Source organism: Sceloporus undulatus, chromosome 6, assembly GCF_019175285.1.
Source record: "Sceloporus undulatus isolate JIND9_A2432 ecotype Alabama chromosome 6, SceUnd_v1.1, whole genome shotgun sequence".
Taxonomy (NCBI): domain Eukaryota; kingdom Metazoa; phylum Chordata; class Lepidosauria; order Squamata; family Phrynosomatidae; genus Sceloporus; species Sceloporus undulatus.
In genome coordinates this window covers 168,282,099-168,302,299 of record NC_056527.1, presented here as the reverse complement: position 1 = coordinate 168,302,299, position 20,201 = coordinate 168,282,099, and the positions used below count along the sequence as shown (strand labels likewise).

Below are 20,201 nucleotides of genomic sequence, written 5' to 3'. Positions count from 1 at the left end.
TACTTAATTCATACAAGTCAATAGTACTTTTCATTGCCATTCAGTGTGTTTAAAAACAGACTTTTAAAATATAATGACCCACTTTTAACACTGTAAAAATAACCTTGTTTTATTATACAAGGTAAAGCAGCGTCAAGAATAGAGCCAAGTAAAATTGTTCAATGTATCCTCATTTTTTTAAAAAAAAGGTAATTAAAATGACTGAGTGAAGCTGGCCAAACGAAGAGCCCTGTGTGAATTGAAGTGTCATGCTCCGCTATCTGCAGAGACATCCAGCAGAGCCCAATCCTTGATTTCCTCCAACAGCTGGTACAGGCTCAAGCCCTGCGTCTGCCGATATTCCTCATATCCTTCCTCGATCTTCTCCGTTCTGGCTTTGTCATGAGCCAGCTGAGCTTCCTCGGCCGTCTTGGTTACTTCTCTTACCAAATCTGTTCTGGATATGTGAGAACTTTGAGACAGATCCCCTGCTGACATCTTGTGAGGCTTGCAGCTTGTTATCTGAAGCCGGATGGTATCGACATGGCAGCGAGAACTCTGTACGGAGATTTTTACCTGAGAGGAAAACACAGGGTTAAGATTTCTGGTTTACTCCCATGAGCAAGTTGGTGGTATCTAGGACACGGGTTTGTAACTTACGGTTACGTGGTCGAAGAGGTTCAGAGTAATGGAATCCCCAGCTGTTGGAGCAGAGATGATTTTGCTGGGAAAACGCTGGAGTGAACCAGGTTTCCATTCGCAGGTCCCATCAGTCTGGCCAGAGAGGACCAGCCCCTCTTTATTTTTCAGATAAGCAGCACCTTTAATTCCATACCTGTGACAGAATGAGATTAGACAGTGATCTAAATTAAAACTCAATTACTAGGACACTTTGAATTTCACAACAGGGGAAAGTGTGACAGTGAATAAAAACTATAAAAGGCAGTATCACACGGAATACGACACAGTGAGAGATTGAGCAATAGTATTTGCTGAACGTGTTCATGGGAATTCTGTCCCATATTCAAAAGCTCAAGATATTCCCAAACAGAATGGGTCACATGCTGTAGAGATGGATTGTCACTAGAATCAGTCTAGCTGGAGCTGGCAAAGACTCCCACTGGAAATAATCTCTGGAGCATGGCTGCAAGTCAGTATAATCTGCTGATGTTTAGAACAATTCTCATCAATTGCAACCAGTATCACCAGTTCTTGGGGTTATGGCCACCAGTCCAATACACCTGGGAAACACTGGCAATGCTTGGTTAGGTGAATCAATGCTTTGATTTGGTACAGAGCATGGATGGGCTGCGTAAGGGTCCTGGACCTCACTCTTGCATCCCTTGTGTGACATGCCCAGGTTTACCCAGTGGGTTTCCATGGCTGAGTGAGCTCCCAAGGAGTTCTGAAACGGAAACCTGCCATGCGGATGTTTTCTCTCGGTTTGAGCCACTGTTGTCTCACCTCGGGACGAAGACCAAGACGCCATTTTCTCTGATGGAATAGATAACCCCATCTGCTGTGCATTGTTCCTCTCTTTCTGGGCTCTTGTCTTGGAAATACATGCACTGGAAAAGCTCTGTTGACTGCTTCTGGGCATGCTGGGCAGCCTATTCGAAAACAGTAATTTAAGGCAGAATTATATTTTCCTTCAGGGAGTCAAATTCACCAGGTTCCAGCCTCAAAAGTTGCCATGATCACAATCTTGCTTGCTATTTCTACCTGGCCAAATCTTTGGACTTTCCTGTGCACCCAACACAGGGGTAAAATGGCTGCAGTGCTTGTACCTATTTGTTGTTCTTAGCAAAGAAAGGTCCTCTAACAATAGTACACAGCTTCACAGTTACATACTTTTAAAGGCAAAATAATGTAATCCCTATACAGGGTAAATATGCCTTATGGAGAATTCTAAAACCCGAAAGGAGTCCAAAAAAGATTTGAGCTACAACACAAGCAGTATAGTACCTATGCGTACTGTATTTGTGATGCTGGAGAATCCACTCCTCTGTTCAGTTCACAAAAGATTTCAGAAATAATGTGTGGGAATAATGAGGAAATCCCTTTCAAAGCCTGCCTACCTGTTCCAGGTACAACAGAGAAAAGCTGTCTTTCTGAACAACAAAAGTCAAACAAGCCTTTTTCTTCTAAGCCGCTACCTAAACTCACACTAAATGCCTTCTGCCTCTTACCCTATTTCTGCTGTTGATGTGTCTGCAGAGTTCCTCAAGTTCTTTGTTTCCAAAGAAGTTATCCTTGGTGCCTGCTTTGTCTTCTTTGGCAGTGGCTGCCAACAGCAGTCGATGGACTATTATATCAGCATACCTCCGGATGGGTGAAGTGAAGTGGGTATATTTATCCAGAGCAAGACCTAAGGCCAAGAAACCCAAGAGCCATTAATGAACAAGGCGTCCATGGATGAGATCCTGTATAGACCTAGATGAGTGAGCCTCTACAAGGGTAGTGCTACTCCCCACCTCAGACACACACACACAGAAGCACAAATGAAAGCAGATACCGTAGTGAGAGAACTCTTCTTCAGGGCAGGATCCAGTTGAAAAATAAACCGCATTAGACATTGCCTGCGTGGCCATAGATCTCAGGAGCTTATTCACAAGAGGATCGGAGGGATCCACTGCTCTGTCCAAGGAGTCAGCTAATGCTTTGTTAGACCTATAAAGACAAATAGGATTGGTTTTTACAGATTTACCTTCCCACTGACATGAAGTCAATAATTGTCTCTGCAGAGAGCTACTGTACAGTCAAAACTTCAAAGGAAACAAAAATTTTGTGCAGCTAAGGCCTTTGAAGCATTTCCCATTCTACTTACCGGGTGTCTATGGTGAAGCCTTTGGCACTTGCACATTCTCGGAGCTCAGAAAAAAATTCCTGCCGTGGCGGCGGGTGTTGGCGCAGGAGAGCTTGATGCGGGAAACTCTCCCAGATCTTCTTTGCCACCCAGTGATTTGCAAGGATCATACACTCGGCAATAGTCTCGTGAACTTCCAGGGGCTGCTGGGGGACAAGGTCATCTATGTTCTTTTTGTCATCAAGTTGAATTCTGACCTCAACCCCTTCCAGTTCCAGTGCCCCACAACTGTCCCGTTTAGCTCTAATGTGCCGGGCAACATCAGTCAGCTTTCCTATGGCCCAGACCAGCTCCTCCAACTTCCATGTTCTTGTCTCATCATCCATGTCTTGGAGTTCTGGAATTTCATCCACAGCGGTCAAGTCTCCTTCTAGCAAAGCCTGTGCAGCCTCATAGAAGAGTTTGTAGGAAGAGCGAATGATGGTCCTGTTGTACCAGACTTGTTTAATTTCGTAGGAAGTTTTGTCGAGCTCCCACATGACACTCACAGCGTACCTTGAGAACACACATCATCACTGTTTGGTAAGCAAATAAACTTATCACTGGGTGAAACTGCTACAGTATTTTGAACATGAGAGAAACCCACACAATCAGACTGTTTCATTCTCTTAATACTGCTTCTATGATACATACAGGGCTATAGATATCAGCCAGACAAAATCTACTGGTATTCTTAGTAATGCACCTCTCTGGCATATTGCACTAACCAGATTATAGTTGGTGAATTTTACTTATAACCAGTTCAAAGGTGCAGAGCACCATTTTCTTCGAATACCACAAAAGACTATGTACAGATCTGCTTCCTAAAGACTTAAGTGCTGGAGGAAAGCACAAGACCATATGAGCCCTAGACATAGCTCAAACTTAAGCGCTCACCTGTCAACATTTCCGAGAAGAGAGCACAAATTGGCACTCAAGATGGCAGGCAGCATGTCGTAACGGCGATCAGGTAGATAGTAAGTGGTGGCCCTGAGATATTGAGAAAAGAACAGCAATAATTTATCATTCATTTACTGCTTAACAAACAGACATGTATATCTGACCATTCAGGACAGACCATCTATTATCCCCTCTGTTGTAAACCGTTCGGATTCCCATTGATTGGGCGATATATAAATAAATCCTGTTATTGTTGTTGTTGTTATTATACTGTAATGGGACTTTTATGTAGTCACTGGATATTAGGTTCAGTGAAGCACAAAAGTGAACCAAAAAGCTTTCATCCCTTCTGCTGTGGGCTATTTATATTTATGCCCACTGTAAAGAAAATAAGATGGGCAGCCATTTAAAAAGTACACACTAAAGGTACAAGTAAGGTAACTGCAGAAGAGAGGGAGTGTAACACTACATGACTGTTGTACAGGTTGCTTGCTTATCAACTGAAATATTGTACAACCAAATGTACATACACACCTAAACTTTTCTTGCCAAGAAAACCCCATGATAGGTTTGCCTTGAGATTGCCATAAGTTGGAAACAACTTGAGGGTACACAGCATTAACCACCAATGTTCTGCGTCTCATTTTTCACAAGTTCTTATAGAAATATGGCTGCATGCAGCTTCCTCTCTTTTTAGTACAGTTGGCTGAAGGATTGTAACCAAAGAAACTAAGAAGCAAAACTCACCTTGCTCTTGCTTCAATGTCAGTGTAAGAACCTGCAGCCACAAAATGAGTGACATCTGCAATATGGACCCCTAGTTCCAAATTTCCATTGGGCAGCATTCTAATTGACAGAGCATCGTCCACATCTTCACAGCCTTTTGGATCAATGCTGAATACTAGGTGTGTATCCCTCAGATCTGTGCGTTTTAGTTCTTCTTCTGGAGTCACTTTCCATGGCGTCTCTGGGATGACAACTGGCATCTCACACATCTGTGGGAATCAAATCCTGCTGATCAGCCATAAGAGACAGAAAACTAATCTTTATTCATACCGTCTCTACCGACCGGCTATTCAAAACAAGAAGAGCCCAATGATTTGGTCTCCCATGGATTCAAACTAGAGGAAAAGAGATTCCTCCTAAACATTACAAATGACAATCAGCCAATTAAACCCACCCACACACAAGACAGTCTGACCTGTGCTTCAGAAAATGGGCTGACTGAGATGCTATTTTCCACCAAGATAGATTGGATTTCACTTTCAAGATCTCCTATCCGTCCTAAAACCCGCACGAAATGCCCATTGGGATACAGTGATGTCGACTCCCAAGAATCAATGCGCACAATGACACGGAAGTCCTGGGGCAAAACAATACAGTACATCAGAACACTAAGGCAGTGGCTGTACATATCACCAAGAAGAGACTGGCAGATGTTGGATTTTTGCACACCAAATAAATCTCTACCTGTAGGGCATCTGCTTGCTGGGTACTAATTCTGATTTTGGGAATCCTGTAATCCCAAGGCGTGACAAGGATTTTCTGTGTGCTTTTGCCATGTGACTGGTTCTCTTCTTTGGATGGGAAAGTGACCACATAGTCACGCCAGTTCTTTTGTAAGATGCCCACAACTTTCCCTTTGAAAGAAGAATCAGACGGATTACATAGCAGTGGAGTAAAGAGAAGGGAAAGAACCCAATGGTGGCTTTTTGGCTTGATCTATCTATTAACAGTAAGCTCTATTGAACCTGTGAGGCAGTAAGAGAACTGCTAATATGATACAGTAAGCCAGTGGCTGACAATGCTGGGGAAACTACTGGCAATGCCAACTCATCCAAAAGCCCACTCCAAATATGACAAGATGCTGCTCCGCAGCCTTACCTGTGGGCATTGGTTCACAGCAAGCCTCCCCAGAGGTCTTTTCCTCTGCCTCATTCTCACAAAGGGCAGCAGTCCGTCCTTTCCATTCACTCCGTGGCAGTAATTCAACAGCAACAACATCACCGTGGATTGCCCGGTTCCGAGCTTTGGTGCCATAAATGAGGACATCAGTTTTGAGATCTGGGTGCAAATCAAGGAAGAATGAATCAGGAGGGCTGAAGGAATCAAGCGCTTTATTTATACTCCACCTTTCCCCCCACAAAACGGAGATTCAAGGTGGTTTACAGGATAAAAATACAAACAAAATTATGTGTAGCTCAAATACACACCCACACCCATCAGGATGGAGACAGTATTAAACTGCCTATAGAATTAAAACCATTCAAAATAGTAACCGAAAACCACAGAATAAAAATTGTACAGTACACTACAACAGAAAGCCTTCTTTGTGAAAACAATCTGTTCCCAAATGCCTGCTGGAATAGAAAGGTCTTTTCATGCTAATGAAAGGACAGCAAAGAGATTGGCTGCCCAGATTGCCTAGCAAGGCATTTCAAGATGAGAACAGCCACAAGAAGGCACTTTTTTGCATCAAGAGGAACAGAATTTTTATTCAGTAGCATTCTTATTTTGCACCTTCTACAGTTGCAGCCCTGGGGCAAAACCTAACCAAGCCAAAGCCAGTTTCACTTTACAGATCAAAAATAATGAATCAGTTCTCACCTTTTTCTTTGTTGCTGGCTCCTTGAAGTCGGACAAATGCTTCTACTTGTGCTCTGTGCTTATTTACATTCAGGACTCCCTGCAAGACATAAGATTTGGAACGATGCACAACTGATGCGCATATACCAGGCCTGTGGCAACTGTGACAATACAAAAGACTCTGCTCCAGAAAAGCAATTTGGTGCCCTCTCCAATAACTTCTTGTCCCTCCATAAAGACTCATTTGCTCTGAGGTACATTTGTACAGCTAGCTGGCTGGTGTAATTTTTTTTTAATACAGTCTTCTGTCTGCTGTAAGCATTTTCTTGTAGCTGTATTTTAATTATGTGATTTCAAGTGTTATTAAATTGAGACTTTGTTTTGTGAGCAGCACCAGGCATCCTTGAATGGAAGGGCGAGATTGAAATTAAGGGAAGCAAATAAATAGCTTGTGAGCACAATGCCAGATCTTCCAACTGATGGTTTTATTTCCCATCAGCTCTTTAATGACCTATAAAGGCCACCGGAGACATTTCGGCAAGAGTTTCCAATCTATCTTTTCTGGCACATACAATGCCCATTTTACGATGTCAGGGCAAAAGGGCAAGGAGGAGACAAAAGACTGATAAGAAAGGAACTTATTTACAGGAGATCCCAAGCGATATCTCTTTTATATCCCTACTCTAATCATTACCGCTTTGAGCATTTTACAGAAAGCAAGTGTAGGAATTTCATATAGAAAAATGATAAGCAGTGCCTCCTTCTCTACTCTTCTGTATGTCTGACGCTTTCAGATTAAGTACAGTTTTCTGGCTGCCAGGGACAAAAGCAGCCTACTTTTTTCCATTACCAGGTCCGTCCTAGAAACTTTGAAATGTCACTCTTGAAACCTCAGAGAAGTATGTATCAGAGGCTTGTAGACCTCCAGTATGTTTATCAGAGCCTCCTTGTGTGTATTCTCTGAAAAATATCCAGAGTTACAGAAAGTTTTGCTCTGTCTGTGCATACATGACGCATGTTACCTGAATGTATCTTCCTGATTTGATCCCAGCTTCCAGGGCTTCTATAGGAACATGCTCAGCATACTCCTTCCCTTTATTCTCTTGACTTTCGTTCTCCCGTTCGCGACGCGACTGGAGGATAGAATCGAAAAGGTCATGTGCGGCTTTTAAGTCAGGCCAGAAGTTGTCCAAATAATCCTGTGTAGACAGACAGAGGAGAAGAGAAAGAAAATTAGCACTGGAGGTTTTCTTAATGCCATGGCCCTTGAACTTGGGATCCAAAGAGGACATTCCAGCCAAGGATGGACATCCATGGAGGCATGGTATCCCCTGCTTTCTGGTAGCTGAGAATAACACCTTCTTGGTGCCTCCCAGAAGTGCCATTCTCTGTTTTCTCCCTGTAGATTAAATATTCTGCAATAGACCCAGCATGGTGTAATGGTTTGAATGTTGAACTAGGACTTTGGAGACCAGAGTTCGATTCTCTGCTCAGCCATTAAACCCACTGGGTGACCTTAGGCAAATCACATGCTCTCAGCCTCAGGGGAAAGCAATGACAAACCTCCTTTAAACAAATCTTGCCAAGAAAACCCTATGATGGATTCGCTCTAGGGTTGCCATAAGCTGGAAACGATGTAGAGGTACAGTACACAGCCACAACAATAGGGAACTCTGCAAGCAGGGCTTCAGGAGGACGGCAAAGAAATGGTTTTGGTGGGCCAGGTTATTCCCTCCCCAACCCTCCCACATCCTTGGACTAAGGACAAATTCCCAGAAGCAGTTACATTTTCTAGACCAGTGTTGATGTGGCAGACTGGCAGGTTTTTCCCTTAATGTGCCAGGGACCGCTATCACATGGAGGTTGACCACAGAATTGCACTGGAGGACCTAGAGATTCCTAGACAGGAATATATATATATTCCTAGACAAAATATGTGTGGTTTTTCCACTTCCATGGGGGTCCTGCACCCCTAATCCCAGTGAATGCGGAGGACCCGCTGGATGTCATTTTATATTATTGAATGTTATGTGTTGATATTTTTTTTAAATTACTGTACCTTGAATGAAATCACAAAGACACCTTCCGTCTCACTTCCGAGCTGCTCGATCGAGTCTTCATCATCTGTTACCATTACAATGGGCATCTGACCCAAGAAGTGATGATAGTACCACACGGAGGCATTGTAAATACTCCTAAGAACCAAGCAGCCACATTTACTCATCTGCATCATGTTACACCGTTTTCAAAAATTCATATAATTCCTAACGTAGAGATGGTCACAGTCACATTCCCAACTGCGCATGATAACCATTTAAGTATCAAGCCGCTAGAACAAGTATTCTTGTCCTAATACAATTAACAACTAATCAGAGAGGGGCTTCTTTATGGTGGCATCCCAGTTGTGGAATATCTCTCTGAGAGAGAGGCCTGATTGGCATTAACAGCCATTTCATTCTGTGCCAGGTAGAAACATGGCTTTGTGTATCAAAGCCTTTAGGATCTAATTGATCTCCTCCACACTCTTTCCCACACTACAAAGTGTAGCACTGTGGTACCACTTTAACTGCCACAGATCCATCCTGTGTAATCCTGGGATTTATAGTTTGGTGAAGAATTATAATTCTCAAACAGAGGGCTCTAAAGCCTCTTCAGACTACAAATTCCAGGATTCCTTATGATGCAGCCTTAGGATTTAAAGTTGTGTCACACCGTTATGTGTAATGTGGAGTTGATTCATGTCTGTACTACAGGCTGAGAGTTACGAACCCCAGGTTTGCAACAACAATTGTGAAGTATTTAACCGTCAGTGCCGCATTATCCTGAAGACGTACCGCGTCTGCCACTTCTCCAAAGGTTCTCCTCTCTCTCTTGGCAAATACGAAAACAGCTGGAATTCATTAAAAAACATAATGCAGTCGTGGCGGGCATCTCTCACTAAATTTCGCAGTTTATTGTATTGTCTGTAGAAGAAACAGGGCAGAAAAGGCACTGTGTCAAAGCAATGCAACATTGCCATTTATGAGTAGAAAAATTAATTTTTAGTAAAAGATCATAAAAAATTAGACCCTCTTGCAAAGATCATTCGCATCCATTAGCAGCTTGACTGATACCAAAGAATCTGCTTACTGCATTAACAGGACTACACAGACATATGCAAATGATATTTGTGTAGGTAGACTTTTTCTTTGTCGTAACAGGGAAGATTTACTGAAACAATTATACAAAACAAATTACACAATTAAATGCTGCTGCCTGAATTTAATTGCTTTCTTCTTCCTTCCATACTCCCCTTTCCCCCCCTTTTTTAGATTTAGATTCTTAGATTTTAGATTGCAGGGAATGTCTTATCTTTGCAGCGCTTAGAATATATTAGGTGCTTTATAAGCTATTAATAATTATTATTAATAATAAATCAAATTTCAAACTGGATGGAATCATTAACCGCACCCTTACGCAATTAATATCCATTAAATAATTGAAAGAAGAGAGGGTATTTTAAATTTATAATTAAACATTGATGTTAATTACGATGAATAAAAAATGGCATTGCCTTGGCAATCCACAGTATGATCTTTCTAAAACATTTCCTTACAAGCTTAAAATTCATATATAAAGACAACAGCCCTGCAGATAATTAAGATCTTATTAGAGTGTAAGAAAATGAAATTAATGACTGTATCTGGTGCTGTATATCTGCTCATGCAATAGCAGAATGTAACATAGATTTGGGGAAGGGGAAGAAGAGAGAAACAGCCCTGTACACCATGGGTCCCCCCAAATACCCCCAAAAGCTGCTCCAGCAGCCAGTTTTGGGGCAATTGCTTGGACTGCAATGAGATGAGAAAGGAAGGAAGTTATGTGACAACATCACACTGGATTTAGCACTCTGTGGTACATCCACACTATGCAGTTATGTCACTTTCATATCACTTTAAAAAGCCATGGGTCCCACTGATATAATCCTGGGATTTATATATTGGTAAGAGGCTTAGTGTGGCATAGTGGTTTGAGCATTGGACTAGGACTCTGGAGACCAGGGTTCGAATTCCAGCTTGGCCATGTAAACCCACTGGGTGCCTTTGGGCAAGTCACACTCTTTCAGCCTTAGAGGATGGCAATGGCAAACCCCCCTCTGAAGAAACTTGCCAAGAAAGCCCCATGATAGGTTTGCCTTAGCATCACCATAAATCAGAAATTATTTGAAGGCAGATAACAAAAGGGAGTTGGGCTTCTCAGTAGACAGTAGTTGTGCGCTCTAGCAGAGAATTCGAAGTCCCTCACCGAACTACAAATCCTAGGCTTCGGTATGATGGAGTCAAATTGGTATCAAAACTGATGTAACTGTAGTGCAGACCCACCCTGAGTTGTAGATCCACTGTGTTACAGACCATAGTGAACAGGGCTAATGCATAGGAGGGAGGTCGGGGTGACCAGACACCTTCCTTTTCCAGGACATGTCCTATGTTTCAACCTGTCCAGGAGGAATTTTAAGATCTCCTCCATTTGGAGCATGTCTAAGAAGCAAGGTTTTATATTTCTGTGAGTGCTTCAAGCTTTTATTTGGTCATGTCCCCCATTTTTCTTGAGTGCCCTACATTATGTGGTGCCCTGTCCTCCTTTGTGGACTTTGTCTGCTGCTGAACAGAGGTCTTGGTGAAATAGTTAATGCACATGGGGAAAAGTGTCTGGGATGTCAGGAATCCCTTGAGTTGTCCCATCAAATGAAGCGACTGATGTGGAAGAAGGAGTTTTGCAGGCTGTAGCATCTTATTCCCAAAGCTCTGCAGCCAGCATCAGGGCTAAACAGAAAGATTAGGTCCAGGCTGTGTTTCATAACTGGAAGGCAAAGAAAGATGAACAGGCATCCAAAGGGGGAAAGAAATGTTATCACAACCGAAAAAGTGCCCTCTGGTTAGAAAAAGCGCAAGTGTCAGGGAAGCATGAAGCGTTTTCATTAACTTGCCTTGTTACGACTGAGGATTAGAATATTTCCATTCCCTCTGATATATATTCATAGATAATAACGCTATAATTAATGTCAACGAGAGAAATCCCTGATTAACCTCTGGGGCCCCAAGGGCAGACACAGGACTGATGCACTCACAGAGTCTCTGTGGCATATCATTACCCTTTGCCAGTCTAAAATAAGGGACATATTTTGCAGTTGGGTCCTATATTCCTTGCTGCCAGGCTGCCGTATCTCAAAACCGTAATCTCTCTGCCCAATAGGAACCTGAAAACGCAGTTCATCTTTGAAGCGCATCTATGGACTGGCAGAAACAGACTGTCTTTACATGGAGGGTGGGACCATAAAGCAATGTTTTGTTGTTGGTTGTGTGCCTTTGAGTTGCCTCCGATTTATGGCCACCTGAAGGCAAACCTGTCATGGGGTTTTCTTGGCAAGTGAGTCCTCCAAGTCCTCCCAGGTGCCTAACGCAGCCCAGCTCTTCAGGCAGAGCGGATACCTGCGTCCTCTTTGGTGCTGCGTGGCCTGACATGCCGTCTGCATGAACACAATGCCCTTCAATTGGGGGAACTCCAGGATCTCCAGGTAATCCTGGACCACCTTCCAGTCCGGGACGACATAATGAGTTGCGTCGTCCGATAGCAGTTTCCCATCTGAAAGAGAGAAATCCAGGCCTTATTAACATTGGACACAGCCATCCATTTACTGCCCTGGGCTTCACAGTCTGCAAGGCAAGAAGCTCCTGCCCAGAAGAGTTTACAATCCATAAATCAAAATAGGGAAACAAAAGAAGAGCATCTTGATGTAATGGTTTGAGTGTTGGACTAGGACTCTGGAGACATGGGTTCAAATCCCAGTTCAGCCATGGAACCCACTTTGGGCAGAGTCACACTCTCTCAGCCTCAGGGAAAGGCAATGGCAAAACACATCTGAACCAAAAAAACCCATGATAATTCACGGGAGCCCGGAAAAGGCAACTTCAGAAGGACAGTACAAAGCTTAGGGGGAGAATTACATCCCTGAACTACAACTCCTAGCATTCCCTTCAATATAAAGTTGGTGGGAGGAATTCTGGGAGTTGTAGTCTCCTCCACAAGCCCCACCCCTTAACAATACTGTATGGGCACATTTAACCCTTGCGCATGCGCAGCGTCGCCTACCTCGGGGACAACCCTCCCGGCAGAGGGCGCTGCCGCAAGGGACGTCGGGCCGCAAGTAGTGCTCGCGCACGACCCTCACGGAGCGGCCTTGGAGGCCCCGCAGCAGCAGCACTTTCTCTGTCCTCAACATCCGAGCCGGGAGCCAGAGCGCACGCGCACCGGGTGGAAGGGGGGCGGGTCAGTAAGAGAAAGGGGCGGAGCCTCAAAGCCCCGCCTTACAGGCCCTGATTCGCCCTCGCTTCCGTCAGTCTTGAAAGAGCGCTGACTGCGGCTGAGGGGGCGTGGCCGGCGCTGGGAAGAGCGCGAGGGAGCAGCCGAGGAGAGAAGGGACGGGGCGAGCCTAAAATGGTGGAGGCTGCTAACTGAAAAGGGGCGGGGTTGAGCTTAGCGCCTGAGGCGTTGGACTACAACTCCCACAATTCCTCCCTCTAACATTATATTGAAGGGAATGCTGGGAATGGTAGTTCAGAAATAACAACAACAACAATAATACAGTATATGGAGGATGTAACTCTCCCCCCCAAGCTTTTGTACTGTCGAATATTTTTGGGAAAGTTACTTTTTTGGACTACATCTCCCACAATCCCTTCAGGTAAACTCAGTCAGTTTGAGGAATTTTTTTAAAGAAGACAATTCCCAGAACTCCCCAGCCAACATGGCCTCTGGCTACTTGGGGTTAAGGGGGATTCTGGGAATTTTTTGGTAAACCTTCCCAGCTCTCTCATGATTAACATTGTTGTCTGGATCCACACCGCAGAAATACTCCAGTTTGACACCACTTTAACTGCTTTGACTAAGTCCTGTGGAATTCTGGGAATTTAGTTCGGTGAGGTGTTTCGCCTCCTCTGTCAGAGAGAGCTCTGAGCCTCAACAAACTACAAATCCCAGGATTTCATAGCACTGAGCCATGACAATTAAACGGTCCTCAGACTGGATTAATTCTGTGGCATTCACCTCAGATTCCAAGAGACCAAGATAAATTATGGCCACCATAATTCACAAAGCACATAAAAACCAATAAGTATAGTATCTATAGAGTAAGGATGCTGGTGTACCTTTTATTAGTTAATGAGCCTTTTCCTTTTTGGGCCCAGTCTGTAATTTAGAGGCAATTCTAATCCCTTTACTGTATTTGCTATTTTGCAAATAGGATTTTGTGCATTTGGGTTGGTCCCATGAAGGCATCAATGCTTTGTGGATTTTGGATTTTATCGTAGTAACTGGTAGTTATGGGGAAATGAGAACAAAACACAGACATTCAAGGCTCAGAAGAGAGAGAGAGAGACCGGTTTTTAAGAACTATCATTTGAAATTCATTAGTATCTTCGTTCTGGGCTGCCTTGTCCAGAGAGCTTATTATCAATTATTAAATAAAGAAGAAGGACAAAATAAATAACATTTGGTGAGATACCATTAATACCAGACTACTTTTCCCACATCGATATAGCGGTGATGCATCATCTTTTGACGTTTTAATCTTGCAGCTCTTGTATTTCAGATTATGCCTTCCACGAAATGCGGAAGAAGTTTCTCCAGTCGGTGCTTTTCCTTGCATTTTTGGAGAATTAAAATAAATGGAGCCCAAATGTGGGAAAACGGACCGTGAAAGCCAAGAAAAGGGCTCCTCTCCTCTGCTTCTGAAGACTTGTGCAGTGAGATCCTATGAACCTTCCCTTATTGTTGGTACAGTTGTCCCTCCCTATTCTCTAGGGTTAGGGGAACAAGACCCCCATTGTGAATATGGGAAAACCCCAAATAACAAAAACACTGCTTTTACCTGAGAGGACACCTCTCTAGGAATCTCTAGGTCCTCCAGTGCAACTCTGGGGTCAATGTCCAACATACACTGACCAGAGAATGGCACTGGAGTAGCTACAAATGGTCTTTCAGTGCAACTTTTAGTTAAAGTTGACCACAGAGTTGCACTGGAGGACCTAGACAGTCCTAGAGAGAACATATTAATGAAATCTGTGAATAATCAAATCCGCAAATATCAAAGCTGCAAATATGGAGGGATGACTGTATTATGATTATGATTTTACTTAGAACTGGGAGTGCATCTACATCTAATGCTCATTAGCAACTTTAATTATCCAAAGTGATGTATTGGCTTGAATGTGGGTGCACCTACACCATAGAAATAATGCAGTTTAACACCACTTTAACCGCCACGGCTCCATCCTGGGATATGTACAGTAGTTTGATGAGAGCCAGTGTAGCATATTGGTTTGAGCATTGGACTATGAATCTGGAGACCAGGGTTTGAATCCCAGCTGGGCCATGAAACCCACTTGGAGAAGTCACACTCTCTCAGCCTCAGCGGATGGCAAAGGCAAACCCCCTTTGAAGAAATTTGCTAAGAAAACCCCATGATAGGTTTGCCTTAGAGTCACCATAAATTAAAAATGACTTGAAGGTACACAGCAACAACACAAAGCATCAGTACTCTTTGCCAGGGAAGGTGTGCATAGCCTTGTAAAAACTACAAGTCCCAGGATTCTGTGGGATGGATCTACAGCACTTAAAGTAGTGTCAAGGTATGTTATTTCTGCAGTGTATTATAATTATTACACTTATTTGTATAGCGCCATCGGCTTTACATAGCGCTTTACGAAGGAGAGAGAAAACAACCATCCAAAACAGAAACAAAAGGCTGCCCTACGGCACACGATCTGAGACCCAAAACAAGGTTATAAAATTAATAAAATATGTTACTGTAACGAAGTTAAAACAGTACTGTAAAAGTGTAAATTAATACGAACAATATGGTCATATAATCAAAATGAAAGCTGGAAGGCTTCCCTAAAATAGAATAGTCTTCAGTTTAGACTTAAAGTAGTCTAAAAAGGCTGGACCTGCACTGCAGAAATAATGCAGTTCGACGCCACTTTAACTGCCATGGCTCCTTGCTATGGAATGCTGGGATTTGTAGTTTTATGAGCCATTGAGCCTTATCTGCCACAACAAGCTACAAATCCCTGGATCCCACACCTTGAGACGTGGCAGTTGAAGTGGTGCCAAACTGCATTAATTCTGCAGTGTAATAAATAAAAGTAAAATAGAGTGAGGTCTGAGGTTATTGTAGCAGAATACATTTCTGTAGATGGTTTCCATTGTGCATTTTCCATTGCTGTCACTGGGAGTCACTGTTTCACTAAGCCAGTCTATTTTATCCATGTGCAGCAGAGCAAACTTTGTGACTGCTACTTTTTGCTCCAATCCTTGCTAACGGAATCGTATGATCCCTCTCAAATTGAGAAGTTAAATATTGTTCTACACTGCAGCAGTGATGTATTCAGGTCTTTTAATCCTAGTCTCAAATCAGGTCTGAAAGTCTCTGCCTTCGAGTCTCAAGTCAAGTCTCCAGTCCAGAAGTGCTTTGCATGTTAAAAAGTTGAGGTTTTTTGGGGAATACATGTATTTGCAGATACATGCATATATACATAATGAGATATCTTTTAGAGATGGGACCCACATTCATTCGCATTATACATGATAGGAACACAATAATAATAATGCTTTCTTGCTTCTGTACTTTGCTTTGCAAAAGAATCAATAGTTACAGAAGGCCCATAGATTGAGCCTACAGAGTAAAGTGCAAATGGGCTGTGCTGGCCCCCACTCTTTCTTTCTGTGTGTGGCCGTAAAACACACTCACATAATCACCCCCTCCTTCCTCTGGAGGGCTCTGAATACAATGGCCTGTGTTTAGCAAGTGGCCTTGGAAGAGAACAGGATCAGTCTAGCTAAGTATCTCTTTTGCAGTAGCTAGCTATCTCTACATTCCAGGCTCCAAGCAGATGTAATGCCAAGAAGAAAATACAGGACCATTGAGTGAACAGTGAACGCAACCAATCGCTTGTTGTTTAGAAAACAGCCCTCTGCGAAGGGTATAAAAGGGGGGTGACAAGAAGCCATCGGTGCTGCAGCCTTGGTGACACCTACGTTGGTGTGCTGCTGCCCTGCGCAGACAATAAAGCGTTTTTTATTCTAGCCAGTTCGGTCTCCTTGACTCTGCTTGTCCTCTGGCAGGCCATGGGCCTTCGGGTTCATGAGTTTGGGGTCACCCGCTACAATACATATAACCTTCAGATTATACATATAAAGTGTGTATGAAATGTAAATGAACTTGGGTCCCCTCTCCAAGGCACCTCTATGTATATATGCATATATGCGCAAACACAGCTATACAACATTTATAATAGTTTTGTGCATGAAACAACGTTTGTGCGTACTGAAACATCTGAAAGCAAAGGAGTCACTGGCAATTTTGGATTTTGGAGTACTGTATGTACTCAATTATAAATCATGTATAAATTGATGGCAGATTTTGGGGCCAAAATTATGGATTTTGAAAAGACCCATAGATAAGTTGAAGGTAAACATAGGGACACCCAGCAAAGGCTCTAAAGGCTGAAGCAAAGGGAAGCAATGCCAAAGAACTTGCAACATTCCAGCAGAGATAACTGTGATCATATTAAAAGCTGGATGGATGAGAGAATAGAAAGGGGTCTTTACTTCCAGGACAGATTATACTCTTGCCTTTTACCAGGGGATGGATATATATATATATATATGAATGATTAAAGTACAGTATTTTGGTCAATGTTTAACCCAAATTTGTAGACTTATACATGAGTATGTACAGTATTTTAGATTTTGGAATTCCAGAGGAGGGATACTCCATCTGTATAAATCAAATTAAGTGAATTATTGGGAGGCACAGGCTGCTCATTCCTGGCCATGCAATGGGGAATAATGCAGCATAAATAAATAAAGGGGTTCTTCCACTGGGGACTTGACTTGATTCCAGGTGAGACCTGATGCTTTCATGTCACCTGCTGCAGAACCAGGTCCAGTAACATTAGCCTCCGGAAAGGAAAACTGCTGGCTGCTGGTGATATTTTCCTCTTGGATTTCAAAGCACACCTTTGAGCCTCCAAGGAAAACTCTTCCTATCTCATTTGTACAGCAAATGACAACCAGGAAAGGTTCAATGGAGGTCGATTGCCTCCTTATTTAATATCTCATGATGGGTGGCTAAAAAGGAATCCATCAGTTTCACCCCAGTATTTCAGTCCGTGAATGTGAAAGATTTTTTTTTCAAAGCTGCCAAAATGATCCCAGAAGAGTCAGGAACTGGATAAAAATGTGAAATAATGGGACTTCACAGGCTGCATCTGCACTGCAGAACTAATTCAGTTTGACACCACTTTAACTGCCAGGGCTCCTTGCTATGGGACCCTGGGGTTTGTAGCTTTGTGAGATGTTTAGTTTTCTCTGTCGCAGAGCTTTAGTTCCATCACAAACTGCAAATCCCAGGATTTTGTAGGATGGAGCCATGGCAGTCAAAGCAGTGTCAAACCGCATTAATTTTGCAATGCAGATGTAGCCACATTAGGGGCAGATGCTGAGTTAGGAGCGAGACCCAGATCATTCCCATTACACTGATTTATTTAACCCAAAGGCTAACCTTCGGGGCCCATTTTTCATCCTTGGTATCTCTGGGGGCCACAAAGATTTGCAAAACTGCCTCCAAACCTCCCCCAGACTGGAAGTGGCCAGAAGTGGACTTTTGGAAAACACAGGGTTTGACATTAAACCGTGCAATGTGTCTCTTTATGTCATTTAAAAGGTGAGCCTCCATTTCTAGAGCAGAGATAATTCACACTTATTTTTTGAGCAGAAAAAAGTCTGTCCAAGGAGTCTGGACTGAGGGCCCCAGAAACATAGTGGTTGCAGAGTTGGACTACGACTTGGAAGTCCAGGGTTCGAATCCCCGCTTGGCAATGGAAACCCACTGGGCGACTTTGCCACAGAGGATGGAAGTGATGGCAAACCTCCTCTGAAGAAATCTTGCCAAGAAACCTCTAGGATATAGGGTCCTCATAAGCCAAAGTTGACAACAGCCGAAGTTACAAGCAGAAAGAGTTTTCCTGGGTCAATAAAGGCGCATCAGAAGCCCAGGGCTCCTTAATCCAAAATAAGATTCCATAATCTCGCTCCTCGTTTTTGTGTATGGCTAATTGTAAGACGTTAAATACCCATTGGCAGAACCAGTGGCCAATGCAAAGTATTTCGGTACCATGGAGAGTTCCTGATTATTATTATTATTATTATTATTAACCTTTATTTATGAAGCGCTGTAAATTTACACAGCGCTGTACATGCAATCTTTTTAGTTAGACGGTTCCCTGCCCTCAGGCTTACAATCTAAAAAGACATGACACAGAAGGAGAAGGGAGTGGTGGAGGGAAAGGGTAAGAGGTCCAGCAGTTCCTCTCAACCTCTGAGGCCTGGACCAAGGCAGATGGACTGAAGGGAGGGCTTGGCTTTGATTCCCTCCTTATTCCTTCAACAGCTTTCTCTTCAGTCTATGGCTGGATTCCTGCTGTTGTATTTTGTTGTTCTTGTGTGCCTTCAAGTCCTTTTTGACTTATGGCAACCCCAAGGTGAACCTTGGAAAGGTTTCTTCAGAGGACGTTTGCCATTGCCCTCCCCTGAAGCTGAGAGCATGCAACTTGCTCAAAGTCAGGGAGTTTATCACATGAAGGAGATCAGGAATTTAGCCCACGAATATCCTGGGAAAATCACATAATTAAGCGAAACAATTTCACATGACATTGCACAAAACCCACTATTAAAGTGGTCACAAAGAAGCATTAACACACACCTTTTTACTTTCGGGATTGCAACGACAATGCATTTTCAATATCACTATTTGTGCGATTGCATGTGATAATCATTCGTGCAATTACTCACCATTTTTGCTTTATTTACGGGATGCTTTAAATGTGCTTTAATCTCTAATACCAAAATTAGCCCCAGTGTGATAGTGGGTTTCATGACCAAGCTGGGACTTTGAACCCTGGTCTCCAGATCAATAAATTTCCCAACAGAAGCAAGCAGTGCAAAATGTTTGCATTCAAGTTCAAGGCTGCATAAGCCAGGTTGCATATGCAGTCCCTTTGTGCATTCGGACGGATGCACATGTGAGCCATATACAGGGGCATGCATTGTGTATGGATGCATGTGTGCATTGGGGATTGCATTCAGTTGCATGACATTGGTGCCTGAGGATGCATCTGCATTGTAGAAATGATGCAGTTTTGACATCAATTTAACTGCCATGGTACCATCCTACACAATCCTAGAATTTGTAGTTTGGTGAAGCACCAGCACTTTGGCAGAGAAAGCTGAAGCCCTTGTAAAACTGCAGATCCCAGGATTTCCATAGGATGGAGCTACAGCACTTAAAGTGATGTCAGACTACATTATTTCAACAGTATAGACGCACCCTTAATTCAGATAAGGAATGTTAAGCCATTCAACAAAGCATAACTAGGGATTTATGATACACAACTTTGATATCAGATCTTGGCCAACATTGCTATGCATTCCCTTCCATTTCCTTTCCAAACTTTCTTCCAAAGTCTTTGAAATACTAAATTTTGGATGAATAATCCATTTCCCCCCAAATATATGTCTTTCTTTTTTCTTTTCTCATATGCATCTTGATTATGGAATTTGAATTTTCTTGAGGGGGAATAATTGTGATTTATTTTATTTATTTATTGTCTTTTTGCACAGCATGTTCTCTTGCGCACGGCTCCCATCTGTTCTCCGCATTCCCTTCCAAGGAGGCATAAAAAGAGTTTGTGCTGACACACCTCTCGGGATGCAGGTAAAAAAGTACGGAGCAGTCACCCGTCTCAAGGAGGAACCTTGCAGGACCAGATTGATTGATATAGTTGCTGATCGT

At 43.0% G+C, this 20,201-nt stretch overlaps 2 protein-coding genes across 11 annotated transcripts in view; one reads left to right on the top strand and one right to left on the bottom strand.

The window, feature by feature from the left end:
- Window positions 1-246: 246 nt before the first annotated feature.
- DIS3L (DIS3 like exosome 3'-5' exoribonuclease) lies at window positions 247-12,606 on the bottom strand. Of its 4 annotated transcripts, XM_042474955.1 has the most exons (17): window positions 12,440-12,606; window positions 11,779-11,932; window positions 9,145-9,273; window positions 8,370-8,505; window positions 7,333-7,509; window positions 6,332-6,410; window positions 5,609-5,788; window positions 5,195-5,364; window positions 4,926-5,087; window positions 4,472-4,719; window positions 3,722-3,814; window positions 2,807-3,340; window positions 2,495-2,649; window positions 2,169-2,347; window positions 1,444-1,589; window positions 640-814; window positions 247-555 (listed from the first exon to the last, which is right to left on the bottom strand). In XM_042474955.1, the coding sequence occupies exons 1-17, from the start codon at window positions 12,567-12,569 to the stop codon at window positions 247-249; spliced, it is 3,156 nt and encodes a 1,051-aa protein (XP_042330889.1). In that variant the 5' UTR covers window positions 12,570-12,606. The 4 variants fall into 4 exon arrangements, with proteins under 4 accessions (XP_042330889.1, XP_042330890.1, XP_042330891.1 ...); XM_042474956.1 differs by lacking the exons at window positions 11,779-11,932; window positions 12,440-12,606 and adding an exon at window positions 11,277-11,426; XM_042474957.1 differs by lacking the exons at window positions 11,779-11,932; window positions 12,440-12,606 and adding an exon at window positions 10,672-10,780.
- A 210-nt stretch (window positions 12,607-12,816) lies between these two features.
- Window positions 12,817-20,201, top strand: part of MEGF11 (multiple EGF like domains 11) — a 277,220-nt gene continuing 269,835 nt past the window's right edge. For 3 of the 7 annotated variants that reach the window (XM_042474946.1, XM_042474949.1, XM_042474947.1), the window contains exons 1-3: window positions 12,818-13,031; window positions 13,938-14,091; window positions 20,030-20,123. The gene's annotated coding sequence lies outside the window, so the exon portion shown is untranslated. Of the gene's footprint in view, window positions 13,032-13,937; window positions 14,123-20,029; window positions 20,132-20,201 lie in introns of all 7 variants that reach the window. The other 4 variants (XR_006104620.1, XM_042474950.1, XM_042474943.1 and 1 more) reach the window with 3 other exon arrangements.

Bases quoted from the DNA above. Each gene is read 5' to 3' on its own strand.
- DIS3L (XM_042474955.1), bottom strand. From the start codon at position 12,569: ATGTTGAGGACAGAGAAAGTGCTGCTGCTGCGGGGCCTCCAAGGCCGC. The intron at 3,815-4,471 runs GTGAGTTTTGCT...TCAATATCTCAG, and splicing joins GACATTGAAGCAAGAGCAAG to GGCCACCACTTACTATCTAC. The intron at 815-1,443 runs GTGAGACAACAG...ATTCTGTCACAG, and splicing joins GTCTTGGTCTTCGTCCCGAG to GTATGGAATTAAAGGTGCTG.